Below are 18,364 nucleotides of genomic sequence, written 5' to 3' on the forward strand. Positions count from 1 at the left end.
ATTAATAGATTGCATAAAATAAATAAAGGCTTTAGTCCCATTGATGTTCCAAGACAAAAATTGCAAACCTTGTTTACATTTGTGGATTATGTCTAATTGATTGATGCAATAATCTAAAAAAGAACATAAACCAATTATTTTATCATCATGCAAATTGAAACAATTTCATTTTGAAGTTTGTGTACCAGAAAATGACTTCTTAAATGTGCTGTCTACCAAAAGCAAATGAAAATGGATGGTAAAACCAAGTGCCACAGTCATTTCTAGCACAGAGCTTGCACCAAAAAAACCTTCATATTGCATTAAACAGGAACATTTTGCCCTTTTAGATGTAATTAATCTCTGGATGAAATGAAATATTTGCAAATACTTCACGCAGGGAGGCTGTGGAGAGTTGAGACAAATCAGCCAGCAGCGTGATCCAGGTGCTTAGGCTTCAAAGAGCTGTGAGATCCAAGTGGAGGCTCATTTTCTCATTTTCTAGTGTAAAATAGCTGCAGATCACTCAGTTTAATTCTGCTTTGGCAGTGAATTATTGCTGTTAATGGAAGCAGCAGGGGACTGTTAAAGGGATAAGCTCAGCTCTCCTGTGAGCACGGGAGATGAATCCACGAGTGATGAGCCCACATCTCCAGGAAATTCGTGTTAACTTCCTGCTGTGTCTCCATGTCAGCAAGCCCTGATTACCTCAGGTTTGGACATCCTCCTGGAGACTCTTTCTGGAGGAATTTTCTAGCCATGTGGTCGGTGGTTCTGCTCCAAATCCAGGGGTGAGATCCACAAGGCACCTGGGAGCACCACTCTGATTTTCACCTCCTGGTTTCCCTGCTGTTGTGGTCCCCAACATCATTAACACCATCTATACATCCCAAATTTAATGTCTCTCTTCTCCTGGGTGATTGGATGGTGCTACTCACATCACATACACATGGACTTTTGAAATGCATTCAAACAGGCCACAACTGGTGCCTCATTCAATCATCATGGGAGCAAAATATCAGGAGAGCCTCCCAAGGGCTTCCAGACTTTTCTCCATATATAATCAGGGGAGGATGGTCATCACACAATTAGTAAATTTGTGTTACTAAAAATATAAATTTTCAAAGACATGTCAAAGCATTGTCAAATGCAGATAAATTCAAAGTATTGTCAAATGCAGGTAAATTCCACACTGGTATTCTCTAAGTCTCTGCATAGAGTGGATGCTATTCAAGTTGCTAAAATGTTAAGAGAATCAGACAGTAATATTTTATCTGCATGCCAAATATGCTTGGATGCAGGTCCTTGGGAAGTTGGACTCCTCTGGGCTTGCCCAAAGCTCTAGAACAAATGTAGAGCACCTGTTCCAGTGCCTCACTGCCCTCTGAGTAAAGACTTTTTTCCTAATATTTATTCTAAACCTGCCCTCGTTCAGTTTAAAGAAGGAAACTGATTTTTTTAATGTCCAATTTCAATAATCCAATAGTTCCAGGATACACAGAGTCAGATACATCTGTGCAGTCCATAACTGAGTCTGGGAAATGCATCCCTGCACCCCTCTGCACCCACTGGGGATGCAGGAGACCAAGGGATGGGATCAGACTCCTGCTCAGAGAATGCAGACCCCAGAATGCCAGAGCTCTTCAGCAGGATGAATGCTCTGTATTTCCATTATTAAAGTACTCAACCAACACAGGAAGCATTGTTTGGACCACAGGGAGCAGGAGCAGAGTTCTCCCCCAGATTCGCAGTTTCACTGCTCACCTGACAAGAGAGAATTCCCAATCCCAACCTTGGCTCCAGGGACAGCTCCATGCAAAATATGTGGCAGGTTTTTCAAGCCAGAACTGGAACTCAGGCCTCTCTCTATTCAGGAATATTCCCTGCTATTCTTGAGAGTTATTCCTCGCTTTGTGGGCTGTCTCTCCTCCTCCTTGCTGAGCTAATTAATTCCCCTGCATGCAGCAGTGACATGGGGTGTCCAAACACAGCACAGGCACTTGGCAGAAGCAGGGGGGTTGTTGCTGATTAGGATGCTGTCTCATTCTGGCTCAGGGAATTTTGAATTCTTTTTCTTTTTTTTGCAGACCACAACAGCTCAGCTTTCAAGTTATAAAATCCTAAAGTGCCAACAGCAATGAAGAGCCTCTAGGGCTTGGAAACAGGGCAAAGAAGGTTCCACTTTTGAAGCTTCCTAAACTAAATTCAGGCAAAAATATTTTAATGGTCTGGTGGATGAGGAGTCCAATGATTCATTCTTTAAAGAGATAAAATGTATCTATCTTTATTTTTTTAATATTTACAGACATAAAATTATAAAATCCCCAAACATAAGCATGTGTTTTGTTTAGTTTTTATTTTTTTTACTTATCAGACCTTGTAAGGATCTGTGTATAACAGAATTAATTCCCTCTGGTTCAAAGAATCTCTGAGCTCCAAATCATTAGGCACTGGGAGCCTGTCAGGAGACTGGGTCACAGAATCATGGCTTGGGTTGGAAAAGACCTAAAGACCTTAAAGATCATTTCATTCCAGCCCCATGCCATGGGCAGGGACACCTCCAACTATCCCAGGGTGTTCCAAGCCCTGTCCAGCCTGGCCTTGGACACTTCCAGGCATGAAGGATCCACAACTTCTCTGCACAACATCCTCCAGTGCCTCACTGCCCTCTGAGTAAAGGATTTCTTCATAATATTTAATTAAACCTGCCTTCTTTCAGTTTAAAACCCTTGCCTGTCACAGACATATTTTATGAAAAATCCTTTGCCAGGATCTTTTTTTCGTGAGAAGCTGAGAGGCCTCAGAAACAAAATGCAAACAATGATTATCTGCTGCTGTGGAATGCAACAGGAGCATCTTTGATTGGTCTCATGTGGTTGTTTCTAATTAATGGCCAATCACAGCCCAGCTGTCTTGAACTCTCTGGTCAGTCACAAGATTTTATTATCATTCTATTCCTTTCCTTTCGAGCCTTCTGATGAAATCCTTTTCTTTTATTCCTTTAGTACAGTTTTAATCTATCATTTTCTTTTAATATAATATATATCATAAAATAATAAATCGGCCTTCTGAAACATGGAGTCAAGATTCTCATCTCTTCCCTTGTCCTGGGACCCCTGGGAACATCACCACACTTGCACACTTGCCCCTTTTCCTGTCACTGTCTGCCCATATTAAAAGTCCCTCTCCTTTTCCCAAGCTCCTTCCAGGAAATGAAAATGCCTCAATGAGATCTCCTCAAAGATTTCTTCATTCTGAGGAACCCCTCAGTATGCTCATTAATTTGCTGTATTCTTTTACTCTGCTAAAGTTCCTGCTTTTGTCACTATTTAAAACAGGTATTTGGGCAGGTATTTGGTCTGAGTGCAGCTTTTTTGTTGAGTCTGTGGATAAAAATGCCTTTTCCAGAGCAAGTGCATTGTACAGGGCATTTTGAAAGAGTCCACAGTTTGTTGTAAAAATGTATGAGAAACTAAATCAGAATATTTGGGGATAAAAGATTCTTCACCTTGTGCTCAAAATTTGAAAATTCAGTGAAAGGCTAAACAGATTCACAGTGAACTGTTACAAAGAGACTGGACTGATGCTTTCACCCAAAAGAAACATTGCAAAGCTGTGCTTATTCAACAGCAGGGGTTTTTATTTGTGAGTGTAAGGTACCAACAATGAGTTATGCAATTCCCATTAAACTGCTGACTTATCCTGCTCCACAGACATTTGACTTACACAGCCAAAGCCAGGGACTCTCAAAGCAAAGACTAAAGCTCCATTTTTAATCCTCTTTACACACACTCAGGAAAATCTCCTCAAAGGGAAAGATACACAGAGCTCTCTCCAGGCCTCACACCTTCCCACCAAGCAGGGAATCATCTTGTCTGCCCTCTCCTCAAATCCCCCCTTTCTTGATAGTTTTATCATAGCAGATTTTGGTGAAATCATAAAGATAAAATATAAAAGACAAAAAGATATAAATAAAATATATAAAATATATAAATATATAAAATATAGATAAATATAGATAAATATATAAATTATATAAAATATATAAAATATAAAGATAAAAAGGGGCTTTATCATATGTGACTGTTGTTTTGGAGAGGGCTTATTATCCTTTGATTATTCACATGCTACATCATCAGGAACATCTGTTGTTTGTGGGTAGCTCAGGTTTTGGTTGAATGTATTTCACTGATTTGTCACAAGTGAGAGTACTGGCATGTCTGTAAATATAAGCCTATATCCCCTATTTCCTCTGAAGTTATGATTTAATAGATATTTGACTTTGTTAAAACTTTTAGAAAAGAAATATAAAATATGCTTAAAGATTATTTGTTAATAAATGAGGTGAGAGGAACTGGTTTGATGACCATGTTTCAATGCTGGTGAAAGGAAATCCAAATGAAATGGTGGCAGGTGAGTAACCTGGAAAAACTGCTCTGAACCAAGGACTGAGAGGGGACCTGGCTGCTCCCTGAGTACATCAGGCAGGGAGGACAAAAATTCCTTAATTTGGTAACCATCAGCAAAGGAAAAAGTGGGTAAAACCTGGGCCCTTCTGAGGGAATTTTGGTGATGTTTTCTAAGTGTCAGAGGAGTGAGGCTCTGCAATGGCCTTGCAGAAGTGACAGCAAGGATTGTGAAGCCAGCCAGGGCTGGGGCAGAGCGCTCCAGCTTTGCAGAGAGGCTCTGAGCGGCTGCCACAGGGACTGAAAGTCTCCATGCAGGGGTTTCAGCTGCTCCCTGCTGGGTTTCTTCCGGGTGGTGCCTCAGGTTTTTGCTTTTCTATTTTTCAGATTTTGTGCTGCTTTAGTGTGTGGGTCTGGGCTTTATATCAGGGAATGCTGAGCTCTGTGCACAGAGCAGGGAGACAAAACAATTCCTGCTCCAGCTGGGCACCAAGGACAAATGATCCAAATCTCAGCCCCAGAGCACAAACACCGTGGGCTGGAGAGAGAAAAACAAGCAGGGTGGGACTGCAGGGGCTAAAGCTGCAATGGGACAATGAACTGCAAGGTGCAAATGGAGCAGAACTGATCCCAGGGACAGACCCCGTGCCCGGCCGTGCATTTTGGGGCCATTTTGGTCATCTTGGGTGCAGCCCTGGCTGGGCTCTTGTGCTGCCCAAGGTGCATCCATGGAGGCCTTTGATAAATCCCTGCTTTATTCTTTAGCTCTGCCCAGCCTCTGCTCTAGGGCAGCTTTCACAAGGCATCAAGGGAACAGACTTGCTGTGTGTGCTGATCTGTGCTGTCTTCTGTGGCACCAGAAACCACCAGGGCAAATGTTCCTGAAGCTGCTGAACCCCACAATTTGCTGCCACGGGCAGCCAGGGAGGGGATGACCTGGACTGCATGACCAGTCCTGTTAACATCACTGGGTTTATTCAGATATGATGGCATAGAGCTGAATTTACACCAAACCCATCTGTCACCGTGTCTTTGCTGAGTTTATTCTTACAATAGAAGTGAAATTTATCACGGGTGAGGAAGTTTGGAGTGTGGTTCGTGTGGTGAAATATCTATGACATTCTCAAATTTGTTGCTGGAATATAAAAAATATTTTCTAGCAACCCCAAATTCATTTGAACTCAAAAATAATCCCTTGGCAATCCCAGTTTCAAATATATGCAGCAGTTCGAAAGTTCAATATTTTCCCTAGACAAAACAATAAACATTGAAGTTATGAAATTTCCATCTTTGAAAGAATTGTGGTGCCAGAATAGTCATTATGATGCAATTCAACAACTGAATTAGATTTCTGAATGCTGAGCTGATGGAACACAAGTGAAAAATAATAAATGGATTTACCTGCTCTTTTATACCTTTGGGTATAAGCAGCTAACAACAGTGAATTACACAAACAGAGCTGCAAAGCTTAGAGATATTCACAGCCAGAAATTTATTGCCTTTAATCAGATGATCTCTGAAGAGCAATTACTTTGACACATATTATGAAAATGTTTTTCAGAGTGGGAAAAATGTCCAAATGGACCTACATAGCTTCTATGATTTAATCTAACACGAGATATCAGCTTTTTTATCTTTGTAGCTCCTCACTCTATCCACAAAGTGTCTTCTTTCTCTCATGTCTGACCACCAGTGCATCACAGTTCTAACAGACAGGCAAATGGTGTGTTTTGAAAAAGGATTTAGGAATAAAAAGTTTACTTCTTCATTTGTCCCTCTAACAATTCTGAAATATGATACTATAATTAACAGACATTTTTCAGTTAAAAAAATATAATACAATTCAATTTGTTCTTACCTCATAAGCATTTCGGCCAAACTCTTTGCATCTAGAAGAAAATAGAAGAAATGTCATCACAAATCAAAATCTGTTTGAGAGATGCATTATTAACAAGTGATTTGAATCAGCCATGTGTAACACCACAGTTGTTTCTAATCAATGGCAAGAATAAAAGTGTGTCTCAAAGTCCCTACTTTTGCTGAAATTGCATTTCTGCTCCAAGCAGTCCTGTTTAGTTCCTCAGTAGCATCAAAGATGGTAAGAGAAATACAAGTTACCATTGGCTTAACTGGAAAAAAGCTACAAAAACGTATTAGAAATAGGAACAATTCAACAAATAACAAAGCACTCAGTTCTTTCGTGCTATGGGTAGCAAATGAACAGGTGAGGGAAGAAGAAAAGGCAAGAAAACAGCTCAAGACCTTGGCAAGGGGCTCAAAGACCTTGGCACAAAGTCAAAGACACCCATGCCTTTGATTTTAGCCCATGGGAAAAATTTCCAGCTTTGTGTGAAAATTTAAGAACCACAAAAGTTTGAGTAGAATAACAGTTAATTTGTCACAGAGTAAAAAAGTAAAATTTTAGGGATTTAGAATGGAGGTTCAAGAAGCAAGATAAAAGAATCTAAGTGTGTCCTGTCCTTCTTCTTCTTCTTGTCCTCCATCTTCTGCTGTGATGGTGACACTTTTAGATTAGTTTAAAGTAAAGACAGACTGTCTAACATAGGTAATAGGTATTAGAAAATTATTACAAATAAAATACACCTAATTCTTAATATAGAAACTAACACCACTCCAAAAGTGAACAGTGTGCCACAAACCAGCCTGCCAAACAAACCTCAACAAGTCAGAAAATGAATATAACAGATAAAGAAAAATAAACAACCTTAAAAAGCAGAACCGAAAAATCTTGACTTCTTCTTCGATCACAGAGCAAGAAAAAAAGACTTTTTAATACCTCGAAAGCCATTTCAAACACACAAAACCTGAAAGATGAGCAGCTGTCAACCTGCCATTTCCAAACCAGATGTGAGCAAGGGAGGGCTCCAAGGAGTCAAATTAGAATCCCAGAATACCTGAGGCAGGAAAAGACCTCCAAGAGTCCCAGTTGTGCCCGATTCCCACCTTGTCCCCAGCCCAGAGCACTCAGTGCCACCTGCAGGGGACACCTGCAGGGCTGGGCACTGCAAAGCTCCCTGGGCAGCCCCTGCCAAGGCCTGAGCTCCCTTTCCATGATGAAATTCCTCCTGCTGTCCACCCTGAACTTCCCCTGGCACAAACTTGCATGGTTGCACTCAAATATGAATATTTTCCCACTAGCAATAATTCAAAATACTGCTGGGTGTTCAGAGTATGGCTACACATGAAACAGAGGATGGTTCATTCCCACATGGATCAGCCCTGCAAAATAAGACACTGCTGAAGGAAAAATATTCCTCCTGTTCTTGTCATTGCTGCTATTATTAGCAGCAAATCCTTTGGGGCTATAATTATTTCAATACTTATCAGTTCAAAAGGCACAGCTGAAGTTTGGTTTTTCAGGTAGGCTTCTGTAAAACTTTATCAACATAATACATGAATTTCTGTGGTGTCATCCAGCAAAAACAGGCAGCTCTGCTTTGTTCTCCTGCAGTCTGCTGCTAAACAAACTCACTCAAAATGCTGATTCCCAAGTCCTTAAGTTTATCACACAGCAACAAAGCAGCCTTTTGTGCAACCAAGTGAAGCAAATCTAAGAAGAAAGCAATTCCAAGTTCTAAGTCTTCAAACAACTCTTAAAAGGAAGTTTACATTTCTTCTTTTATCTGCTTCTTGTAAATCTATCAGCACCTGCCAAAACATTTACTGAATTTATCTTTGTTTTCTCCATCCCACTTTTTTTTTTTTTTCCCTCAATCACCTCTTGGGTCTGCAACACCTACAACAATTTCCTTGCTTGTGATCCTATTAAATATCCTGCTTTTAAAATTCCAAGGATGCAGGCAGAAACAAGCCACATTTTAACACATAGCTTGTGTTGTACTCATTTTTAAAAGAATGGACAGAGGGCTCTTTTTATTCATTAAAAAATCTCAGCAAAACCCCTTTTATCCACTTTTCTGAATTGTATTTATCTGACACAGGGCCAGCTTGCCTCTCTTAGGCTTTATTCCTCACCTACCACTGGAGAAGCTGGAATTCTGTGCCCCCTCTAGGTCTGTTTGCTCCACTCCTTCATTTTTAACCTTCCTCCATCCCTTTCCAGCAAAAGGCATGGAAGAGTCATTGTGGGGTGTCTCATCTAAAACAAACATTTATTTTGGGCATTCAGAATTCCTATTTTTCACCTGGAATGAGATTTTCTTTACCATTAACACCTCAAAGTGGCAGTGCCTAATAGATGACAATATTTTAGCCATTAATCATAAACCAAAAGACCAACACTGCTGCTCCTAAAGGAGTTCTGTTACTGACTTCCAAAAACCCAGGAAGGGACAAATTTCCTCAGAAGAATACAAAATAGCCAAACAAACACAACACAACAATAATAATGACACTGGTTGCAAGTAATGAGGTTATTTTTAGCAAATTTTATGATGCTTCTTGCTATTCCAGCAGCACCAGAACTATGAAGACCCTGTGCACACATTCTCCCTCTGGCATACATAATCAGGGTGGTTTAATATGCAAATATTGTTTTCATTCAGCCAGCAGCTTTTTGAAGCAATTGCTGCCTCCTTAAGTGAAGTCTGTGGGCATTTGTGCAAGGAATTCACAACTCAAGAAAAGCAGAAAGGACAAAATTGAAAATTATTACCATGTACTTTGCTTTTTTCTTAAATAAAAAGTTTGCTTTTCATATTTTTTATCATGTTTAAATGGCAAACAATCTCCCTCAGATGTTTTCAGGTGCTACCCAGCCCACAGATGATTTCCATGCTGCACCTGGAGAAAAATTCACACCAATTCATGTACGTGGCACAGAAGTGCTTGTTAACACATGATGATTCTTGTTTAAAGAGATGCACAGGAGACTGTGCACCTTCAGTAAAAAATAACGTGAGGCATCAGCAAGACCATGAAATGTGTCAAAAGCTGAACGAGGAAGTACTGAAAGGAAAAACCTCAATCAGCTGACTTTAAATTTGTTAATTATCCAAGCAGGGTGAGCAGAACTGCTGGAGTTAATAATGGGCACGCAGGTTGGTGTGGGATGGGACAGAAACAAAGCTGGCAGGAATAGAAAGGGCTCCTCTGTATCCATCAAACCAAAATCCAGAAGGCTAAAAGTGAATATCACAGAATCATGGAATGGGTTTGGCTGGAAGGCACCTTAAAGATCATCTCATGCCACCATCCCACCCCTGCCATGGCAGGGACACCTCCCACTGTCCCAGGCTGCTCCAGCCCCAGTGTCCAACCTGGCCTTGGGCACTGCCAGGGATCCAGGGGCAGCCACAAAATCTCTGGGCACCCTGTGCCAGTGTTTCACCACCATCACAGGGAAGAATTTCTACCTAATATCCCACCCAGCCCTGCCCTCTGGCACTGGCAGCCATTCCCTGTGTGCTGTCCCTGCATGCCCTGGAAATTGTCTCTCTCCAGCTTTCCTGGGGCTCCTCCAGGCCCTGCAAGGCCACCCTGAGCTCAGCCCAAAGCTTCTCCTGTGCAGGTGAACAATCCCAGCTGTGCCAGCCTTTCCTCCCAGCAGAGCTGCTCCATCCCTCTGCCCATCCTGGAGCCTCCTCTGGGCTCTCTGCAGCAGCTCCAGCTCCTCCCTGGGCTGGGCCCCTCTACAACAACATCATGTGTCCAAAACATCAGCTCCAGGAGAAATGTCATTGCCACAAGCCAATGACCAGAGATTTTAATCTGCTTTTCCTGCATTTTTCAGAGATTTTTCCAGAGATTTTAATCTGATTTTCCTGCTTTCCCTTTTGATCAGCTGATTGATGATACTTTCTAAAACAAGCCAGCATCCCTGGCTGTGTCCCATCACCTCCCAGTTGTGAGATGGTGAAAGCAGGGCGTGGGAAGGGGTGACAGAGGAAGGGGATGATCTCTGCTCCAGCCAAGCATCACTTCAGTGAAAAAGCCACAGCCATCACTTTTCTTTGCTGGCACAGCCACCTTTAAAATTCTTAACACACTTGGGTTTGCCCCCTGGGAAATCAGGGACAGTGATGGAGTTTTAAATTGCATCCTGCCACTCCTGAACTATCACGCCGTGCTGATCCTTTCTGCTTGTGTTAAGGTGAATTGGGTTCAAAAACAAAGGGAAAACCATTCCAGGAGTAGCAGAGCTGGGTTAATGGCCAGAAGGAGCATTAAACCTTCAGGCTTCCCTTTGAGAATATCTGCTGAACTCCTGAATGGCTGCATGAAACTCCAGCAGCCAAGTGACCTTTTTGTGTGACCTGGCTGGTGGAACAACTAAACTGGGCAAAAAACCAGGACTTTGCTGAGAAATCTGTTTTCTTTATAAAGGAGGAAGAAACATGTTTAATTGTCCCTACATCCAGAGAAGTGGTAAAAGGATCAAGAATAGAGAGGCTGCTGTTCTTCAACAGAAATGGGAACTCAAAGCCATTGTCCATAAGCAGGGATACAAATGTTTGCATGCAGAGCACACTGCAAATAAATCTGCAATTCCCTCTCCTCTTTGTCAAACAGGTTCAAAAAAACCACATCTGCAGCCACAAAAGCAAGAGTTACATCTGTAATTTGCACAAATTATTTCAGAAGGTCCCACTGTGGAGATTATTTTTCTGATGTAAACTAGAGGAAATCCTGATTTAGGAAAAAAGAATATTGTGTCTCAAAGAAACCCCACTAGGTAACACAAACCAAGTGATAATGTGGCATTTCCCTTTCAAAAATTGTATGAAAGTTAATCACAAAAAATACTAAAGTAAACAATTTATTTTTTTAGTTAGGACATCAGAAAAACTTGCACACATTTTAGAGAACTTAGTAAGGAGTTCTCTGGAACACCAACACTTATTGTCAGGAAAGCTTTTAGAACATAAAGTTTCTGCTCCAGAAGAGCAGAAAATGCCAAACATGGGATCAGTCTTCAAAAAGAATGAGCAAAAAAATTCTGAATTCCCGAAGTCCTATCAGTCTGATCTTGGCAATGCACAAAATAATAATAAAAAAGAATTGAGTGAAGCTTAATGAAATGAATTTAAAAGGATAATTGAGTCCAATCAATACAGACTTGTGGTCAAGCAGCCATGTCAAACAAAGTGGATTTTTAAAAATGACATTAAAATTTGCTGAAAATTAATGACATTGGAAAAAGCTCTCACTGGGATATGATTGAATCACAGTAAAAGGTCATATTTACATTTCCCTAAAACAAAGTTTCAGTAACTCAAACTATTTTAACAGAAAGTAGCATGATTAACACAGTAGCTATTTAAAATGGATTTCAACATATTCAGACCCCAATTTGAAGCAGAGAATCATTATTCAGTACTTTTTGTCTGTGACATTTATCAGTGGTCTGAAGTAAATAAAATAATGTCTGATAAAATTTTGAAAATTATACAAGTATTTGGTAGCTAAAATATAAGGAAAATGCCAGATCACTAAGAAAATAATCTGGATCATAAAGTCACACATCAAGAACACAAACCAGGGCTGCACAACAGGGAATATTTCCTGTTTCAGAGCGATCAGAGAACTGGCAAATGATCTCAATGGATAAAATGTTAAGGATGTAAATGATGGGAAAACTAGAGAGAGGAAAATTAAAATATATTCATCTGTTTCATTTACCAATTAAAGCATTAAGAAATGACTTGGTTACCACCATGTGGAAAGGATATCCTTGGAGACTGAAAATGATACAAAAAAGAACTTCTGTGCTGTAGAGAAGACAGGACCAGATGGGATGTCGAGCTGTAGTGTGACAAATTCAGCTAAGTGAGACACAACTTTTACAGAAATGGTACTTAAATACTGATTTCTTTTATCAAAAGTACCGATGAAATCTTTTCCACTGCCTGTGTTTAAGTGAAGCTCCAATATTTTCCTAAATTCCTAATTTCTGAAATAATTCATAGAAATTTTATTTTATGCAAAAGCCACCCCGGTCAGTGATCATCATCCTTCCTCAAGGGACTGTAACTCAAGATTCTATGAATACTTGTAAATGAACCATGAAAAAATAATGTGCAGAAACATCATTTTATAGAGCCAAAGGGCTTGAGATGTCCTGCTCATTACTGGATGGAATTCCACAGCATTTCTAAGAAGATAAGATAACACTTCCTTTTTCTTTACCACACTTTTTTTAAATGAAAAAAAACCCCAAAATTGAGAAGGTAAATGGCTTATAAGGTTTTGAAGAAAAAGTGATTATACAAGCTACAGCATCCAGATGTCCTGATTTCCAGAGCTGTGTATGAACCATAAGGTTGGTTGTCCTTCTTTATATATGAATTTGCCCATGCCTTCTGTCTTTTTTTTTACTCCAAAATATTGTTAGAAAGGACAAAATTAGACTCAAAAGAGAGAGAAGTAGGAAGGTCAGAAGGAAAACATAGGGTTGGCCCTGGTTTTAATAGGTACCATGACCACATTTTGGTTCAAATACAAAATAACTAATCAATTTGGTGGCTCCTGGAAGAGATTAGGCTTATTTGTTGCAGATGATAAATTGTTTTACTATTAATTCAGGTTTGGATTTGAAAGGATTTTCCTGAATACCTTCAGGAAATACCTTCCCAAAATACCTTTTGCCAGTGCAAAAGCTACAGGGCAGCAGTATCAGACTGCAAGGGTCAAAAACTTGGCTGTGGCTCAGCCGGGGGTTTTTGCTGCTAAAAATGATAAAGCTGAATGAATTCACAGATCTAAATCTTATTCACATAACAAACAACTGAATTTGAATAAGGATTAGAAGAAAATACAGATTAGCAACAATGAAAAGTCAGTGAACAATGAAGTGTTGTGTAAGTTCTATAATAAAAAATCATGGGGAAAATGTGGTAACAAATCTGAGAATATCTGCTTGTGTGTGCTATCCTACCAAAATCTGGCTACTTTCATTTTATAATTTGGAAATAATGGTTAGCATCTGATGGAAAACTGAGATTCCCTCATCTTCAGAACATCTGATTTCATCCTTCAAAAAAAAAAATCTACTTTAGGCTCGTTGAGGGAAGCAGGAAAGCAAACCAATGAGAAATATCTTCCTTTCCCCCATGCAAAATAATAACAATGTGTATATTAATAATTTTTTTTAGAAACTTCTGACCAAAAGAAAAAGAAGGAATTTCTACAGAAAACACACACACACACACTGTTCTGTACTGCAGGAAAATGATCCCAGCTGGGGATTGCACACTTTGGTCACGTGCAGCCCCACTCCTATTTTCACGTTGAGAAGTTCCACAGACACCCCCTTACCTCGCAGCCTCTTCAGCCTCTGCTCCCTCCTCCTCCTCCTGACGATCAGCAGCATCACAAAGAGCAGCAGGACCCCCACCAAGATGCAGGAGATGGTCACCAGCATCTTCAGCCCTTCGTTGGTTCCCAGCCCTTCCTCACTTTGCACCACCGACTTGATGAGAGGAGGGATTGTACCTGGAAACAGGGTCATGGCATTAGAGGCCCCTTAACCAGGACAAAAGATTGAGTTCTCAGGGAATAAAGCGTTTTGTTGCTTCAGGTGCTGGCAGAACCCTCAGCAGGACTTTTCTGTGTGAGGTGGAGGCTACATTTGTGTGTCTAATGGCCATGATCACATAACCAGGCTCATGGTAATGAGGGACTGACTGCAGAGATTATCAGAAATCCAGAAGAATTGCATTCATTGATTAAGGAAAACCATGCCTGATATGCAGTCAAATACTATGATTAATTTGGAGTCTTATTAGATTATTAAAAAGCTGTAAGAGAGCTCAGAATTCCTCCCTATGTCTATTATTCCTTATTATGGGGAAATAGCACTGCTGTGACATTTCTGCTGGGCTTTGCTGTGCAAGGAACTCATTTGACAAAGCTCATTTTGTGCCACATACATCAGATTAATCCTTTGCACAGCAACATTCTGCTATCACTTCTGAGGGTGCAGCAGTGATAGTGATCTGAAATTCAGACAGCCAACCTGATACTAATCTGCTAAAGACTGTCTGACATTATACTCATCAGTAAAACAGAAGAGTAATGCTGGATAGAAACAATCAAATTTTGAGAGGGAAACGAGGGAAATGAATCTACCAGCTACTGGCAGGCAGCTCACTTTTTCATTCTGGGACATATTTGCATTTTGAATATACCTGGCTTCCTGGTGATATATAATACTTGAACTTTTCAATTCTTTTCTTCTTTACCTCTGAGGGACGTGAGAAGAATGCAGCACCTTCTGTGGAAGGCTGTTTAGTCATGGAAGACTTCTCACTCATTTCCTGATTACTATTAAACTGCTGAATGCAACCACAAATGAGGCTATAAAATGCAGATTTCCTTGAAATGCGTAGAAACACGTAAGTATTGTGAACTGTGATGACTTTGGATGGAAGCTATTAAATTTTAACCAGCTACTGAAACATAAAAGTGGCTACTTACTTGCTAAAAGGAAAGGAGGGTGAGAGAGAAAAACAGGCACATCCTTTTTTACATTTTAATTGCTGCATTAAGTGATATAGTTATATCTCATTATGTGCTATACAGTATCAGAATAAAAACTGAGATCTGATGCAGTACAGTGTGAGTGCCATAACCACAGTGAAAATGTAGAATCCCAAGTCCTGTTTTTTTTTCAGAAGAGCTATTTCAGCTGCATATAAAGAGAAGAGAAGCTCCCTAAAGGGACAAAGATAAAAAGAAAAGCTACAACCATCCAAACCTATATTAGGTACTTTGGAAAATTTGTTTTCTTACAATTGCATTTGGAATATTTTTCTAATGTTCCACTGCAGTTCTTCTCCATAATTTTCTTTTTTTTTTTTTTTGTAATTTTCTGTTTCTTGAACACACAGCAGGATGTTTTCATCTTGCCCTGAGATGCACATTTTGTACTACTTTAAAGGCAAATAAAATTATTAGATGAAGAAATGGAAAGAACTTCAAGCTCCTGGAGGTAATACTAATAACTGTCTCTACATCCTCCTAAACCCTTCTGGATACTAAAGGGCCAAAGTTTTCTCTGAATTACAGTCACAGAGACCATTAGGTTCAAGATTGCCTAAAATTATGTCTTTGATGAAAATCAAATGATGAGTGGCCCTTATTTCACTTAAGCCTGAAGTGTGTAGATATGTGATTATCACTATGCATACCTCTCTCTAGGCAAATGTAAACCTCATAACATTATAAACAGGCAGTTGGAGCTTAATTAAAAAGTCATACTGCACGTTTTCACATCACCCCTTTGTTGCTTTTCAGCAATTGTGTCAGAAATTAACAAAAATTAATCCTGGGAGAAAGGGAGAAAACAACATTTCAGCATTTGCTGTCATTGTAGGTGCCTGCTGGGAGCAGAATGGTCAAAGCTTTTTTGCAGGACTCAGAACCAGACAAAAGGGGAGGGTTTGTTTTGTTTTCCAGGTCGGTTCACCATCACCCTTTGTTAGCCTGATCGGTGCCTCACAGATGTTGTAATCTGAATATCTCTGACTCCCTTTTCCCCTTGGTTGCAGCATCTCCCAGTGCACCCTGTGATCCCAGGAGTGTTTCCCTGTGTCCTTCAGGGCAGGGAGTGCCTGGGTGGGTCAGCATCAATTAGCAGAGTTTAGAGCTGATCCGATTTAATGCCAGGGCTACCGAGGAGCTGATCCCTGAGCTGGGAAGCTCCTTTGCAGCTCTCCACAACTGCAGCTGCACAGGGCTAAAAATATCTCCTTATGGATCGTGTGCTTCTGAAAAAACAAGGGGCAGGCAGGTCAGCAAACCTGTAAGCTGGAGATTGTTACTGAAATGCCCATGAACAGAGAGCAAAAAGCTGCACGTAGGTTTGCCATTAACCCTCTGACCTGATTCAGCACCGGGAGATGTGAGGGGGAGGATGCTGAGCCATGATACTGCTCCCACACACAGCAAAGTGACCCAGAACCACGTAACTCTGGGATTTCTGCAAACTTTACAAAGGCTTTATCTTAAAGCTGCTAAAGCTTCTAAGCTTGTTCTTAGCGTTTGGCATCCCAGAACTTTCATACACTGTATTATCTAATCTTCAAAGTGCTACTCTTGTATCTGCTTTATCTGAGGGGCAGCTGTGACCCCTGCAAGCTGGAAGGGGCTAATCTCACATCACAGGGTGAATCAAAGGTAGAGGCAGGGACAGAACTCAAAAGTGGGGCTGGCCAAGAAGTTTCCACTGGTTTTCTGCAAATAAAAATTCCCTGTCTATGGAAGCAAAACTTTCTGTATCAAATACTTGTAAGAATGATAATCCTCATCATCATCAGTTTATAATTTCAGTTCTGAGTCAAACCTAGCAAAGCTAGAAAATCTGAAAACTGAAATTTGCTTTTCCATCCCTGTTTTCCTCTCATAACCTCAAGGTCAGTATTTGAGCTTGCTCTGCCTCTCTAAGGCACAATTCAGTCCTGGCAAAGCACGCTTCACAAACAAAACCAGCACTATCACAAATGGGAAATTTTCTAGCTGACCAAAAGCAGTGGCCCAGGAAATTTAATGCTGCAAATGTTTTTTACTGTTTCATTTTATCCCTTTTAAAGATGCTATATGGCAACATAAAAAATCAAAGGGTGTGCAGGTTGCACCAGGGTAATATCATCACCCAATCAAAGAGCAGAGCCTGACAACATTTCAGATCAGATCACTGTAAGAATAGTTTTGATTTGAGTGCTACAAGTGAAAATTTAAGGCTCTGGATCTGCATTTTGATATAAATTCATTTTAAGGTATGGCTTAAGACTGCCCCAATCAAATAAAAGTGATGATAATGGAACAACTGAAAGTTGGATGCTGCCTGTGGAAAGATACTGGAAACAAAACAAAACCAGGATAGGTTAAGTAAAATGAGAAGAAATTAACTCTTAATACTTGAAAGCATTATTATTGACAACAGCTACACTTCTCAGTAAAACAAGTCCTTCACATGCCTGGAAAAACCTGGAACATTTGTGTAGTAACTGCTTAGGTCCTGGTTTCCTGTGGATCTCTGGAGTGCTGAGGCAAGATCTCTCTCTTAATTTTCCTGAAATAATATGTGGATTGGTGTGGCAGCTCACCAAAGATGATATTTTTCCAAAGGGTGATTAATTATCTGCAAGAGCTGCTGAGTACCCAGCACAAAGGCTGGTACAGCAGCAGAGGATGTGTCAGGTGCTGAGGCTTAAACCCTGCCTAAGTCAAATCCCACATTTCTGCCTGGGAATGACCCCTGAGCTGTACATGAGTGGTGATGTTCATGTGGAGGCCTGTTACCAACACAGAGTTACAAACAGTTACCAATTTGGTGCTGTCACAACCATCAGCTCCTGTTTGAACTTGCTCACCAAGTGCTGTAGCTTAATTTAACACTACAGATGTTGCCAAGTGGTTGCACAATGCAGCACAACACCCCTGGCAACACAGCAAGGTTTTACACTGGAAGTCTCCAGAAAAGCTCTGGCAATTCCCACTGGAGCAATCCAGGGCTGCCATCTGGAGCCATCTGTGCTGCCTTTTTTGCCAGGAATGCAGCCCTTCCCCACTATGGAGCCAGCAGCCCTCTCACCCAGCCTGGCAGCACCTGAGCTGCACTGAGTGACAAACTGGCAGCTTTGCTCCTGCCCTGGTGTCCTGGGTTTTGCAGGGTGGGCAGTAACCCCTGGCAGAAGAGTGGGATGAAACAACTCCCTCATGGTCTGTGTCCTGCTGCTGGGCATGACAGAGCCATCTGTCATGGCCATTAGTTTCACTGTCCCCTGTCTGTGAACGGGATGATTGCACTGCCATTGCTCTGCCCTTGGAGGATGTTATCCAGAGGCTTTCCCAGAGGACAACCTGCTTGGCTGCTCCAATGTGTTCCATAATGAGTTTTGGGCTGTGTCACAGGGAATAGCAATTAAGCCAGACACCCCTGTGAATGGCTGCAGGAACAAATTCCATGGAAGACTAAAATTTCATGGAAAAGATGCATGAAATACTAGGAAAGGCCCCTGTAACCACTGAACTAATGACTTTTAATGTCCTATGAT

The 18,364-nt window shown here is 40.8% G+C and overlaps 1 protein-coding gene across 1 annotated transcript in view; it reads right to left on the reverse strand.

Moving 5' to 3' along the window:
- The window catches only part of DSCAM (DS cell adhesion molecule), a 471,096-nt gene that overhangs the window by 33,944 nt on the left and 418,788 nt on the right, over positions 1-18,364 (reverse strand). The window contains exons 27-28 of the mRNA XM_036381451.2: positions 13,623-13,799; positions 6,244-6,274 (exon numbers count right to left, since the gene is read on the reverse strand). Coding sequence (XP_036237344.1) covers positions 6,244-6,274; positions 13,623-13,799 — 208 coding nt within the window. The remainder of the gene's footprint in view (positions 1-6,243; positions 6,275-13,622; positions 13,800-18,364) is intronic.

This window comes from Molothrus ater, chromosome 2 (assembly GCF_012460135.2).
Source record: "Molothrus ater isolate BHLD 08-10-18 breed brown headed cowbird chromosome 2, BPBGC_Mater_1.1, whole genome shotgun sequence".
NCBI classification, from domain to species: domain Eukaryota; kingdom Metazoa; phylum Chordata; class Aves; order Passeriformes; family Icteridae; genus Molothrus; species Molothrus ater.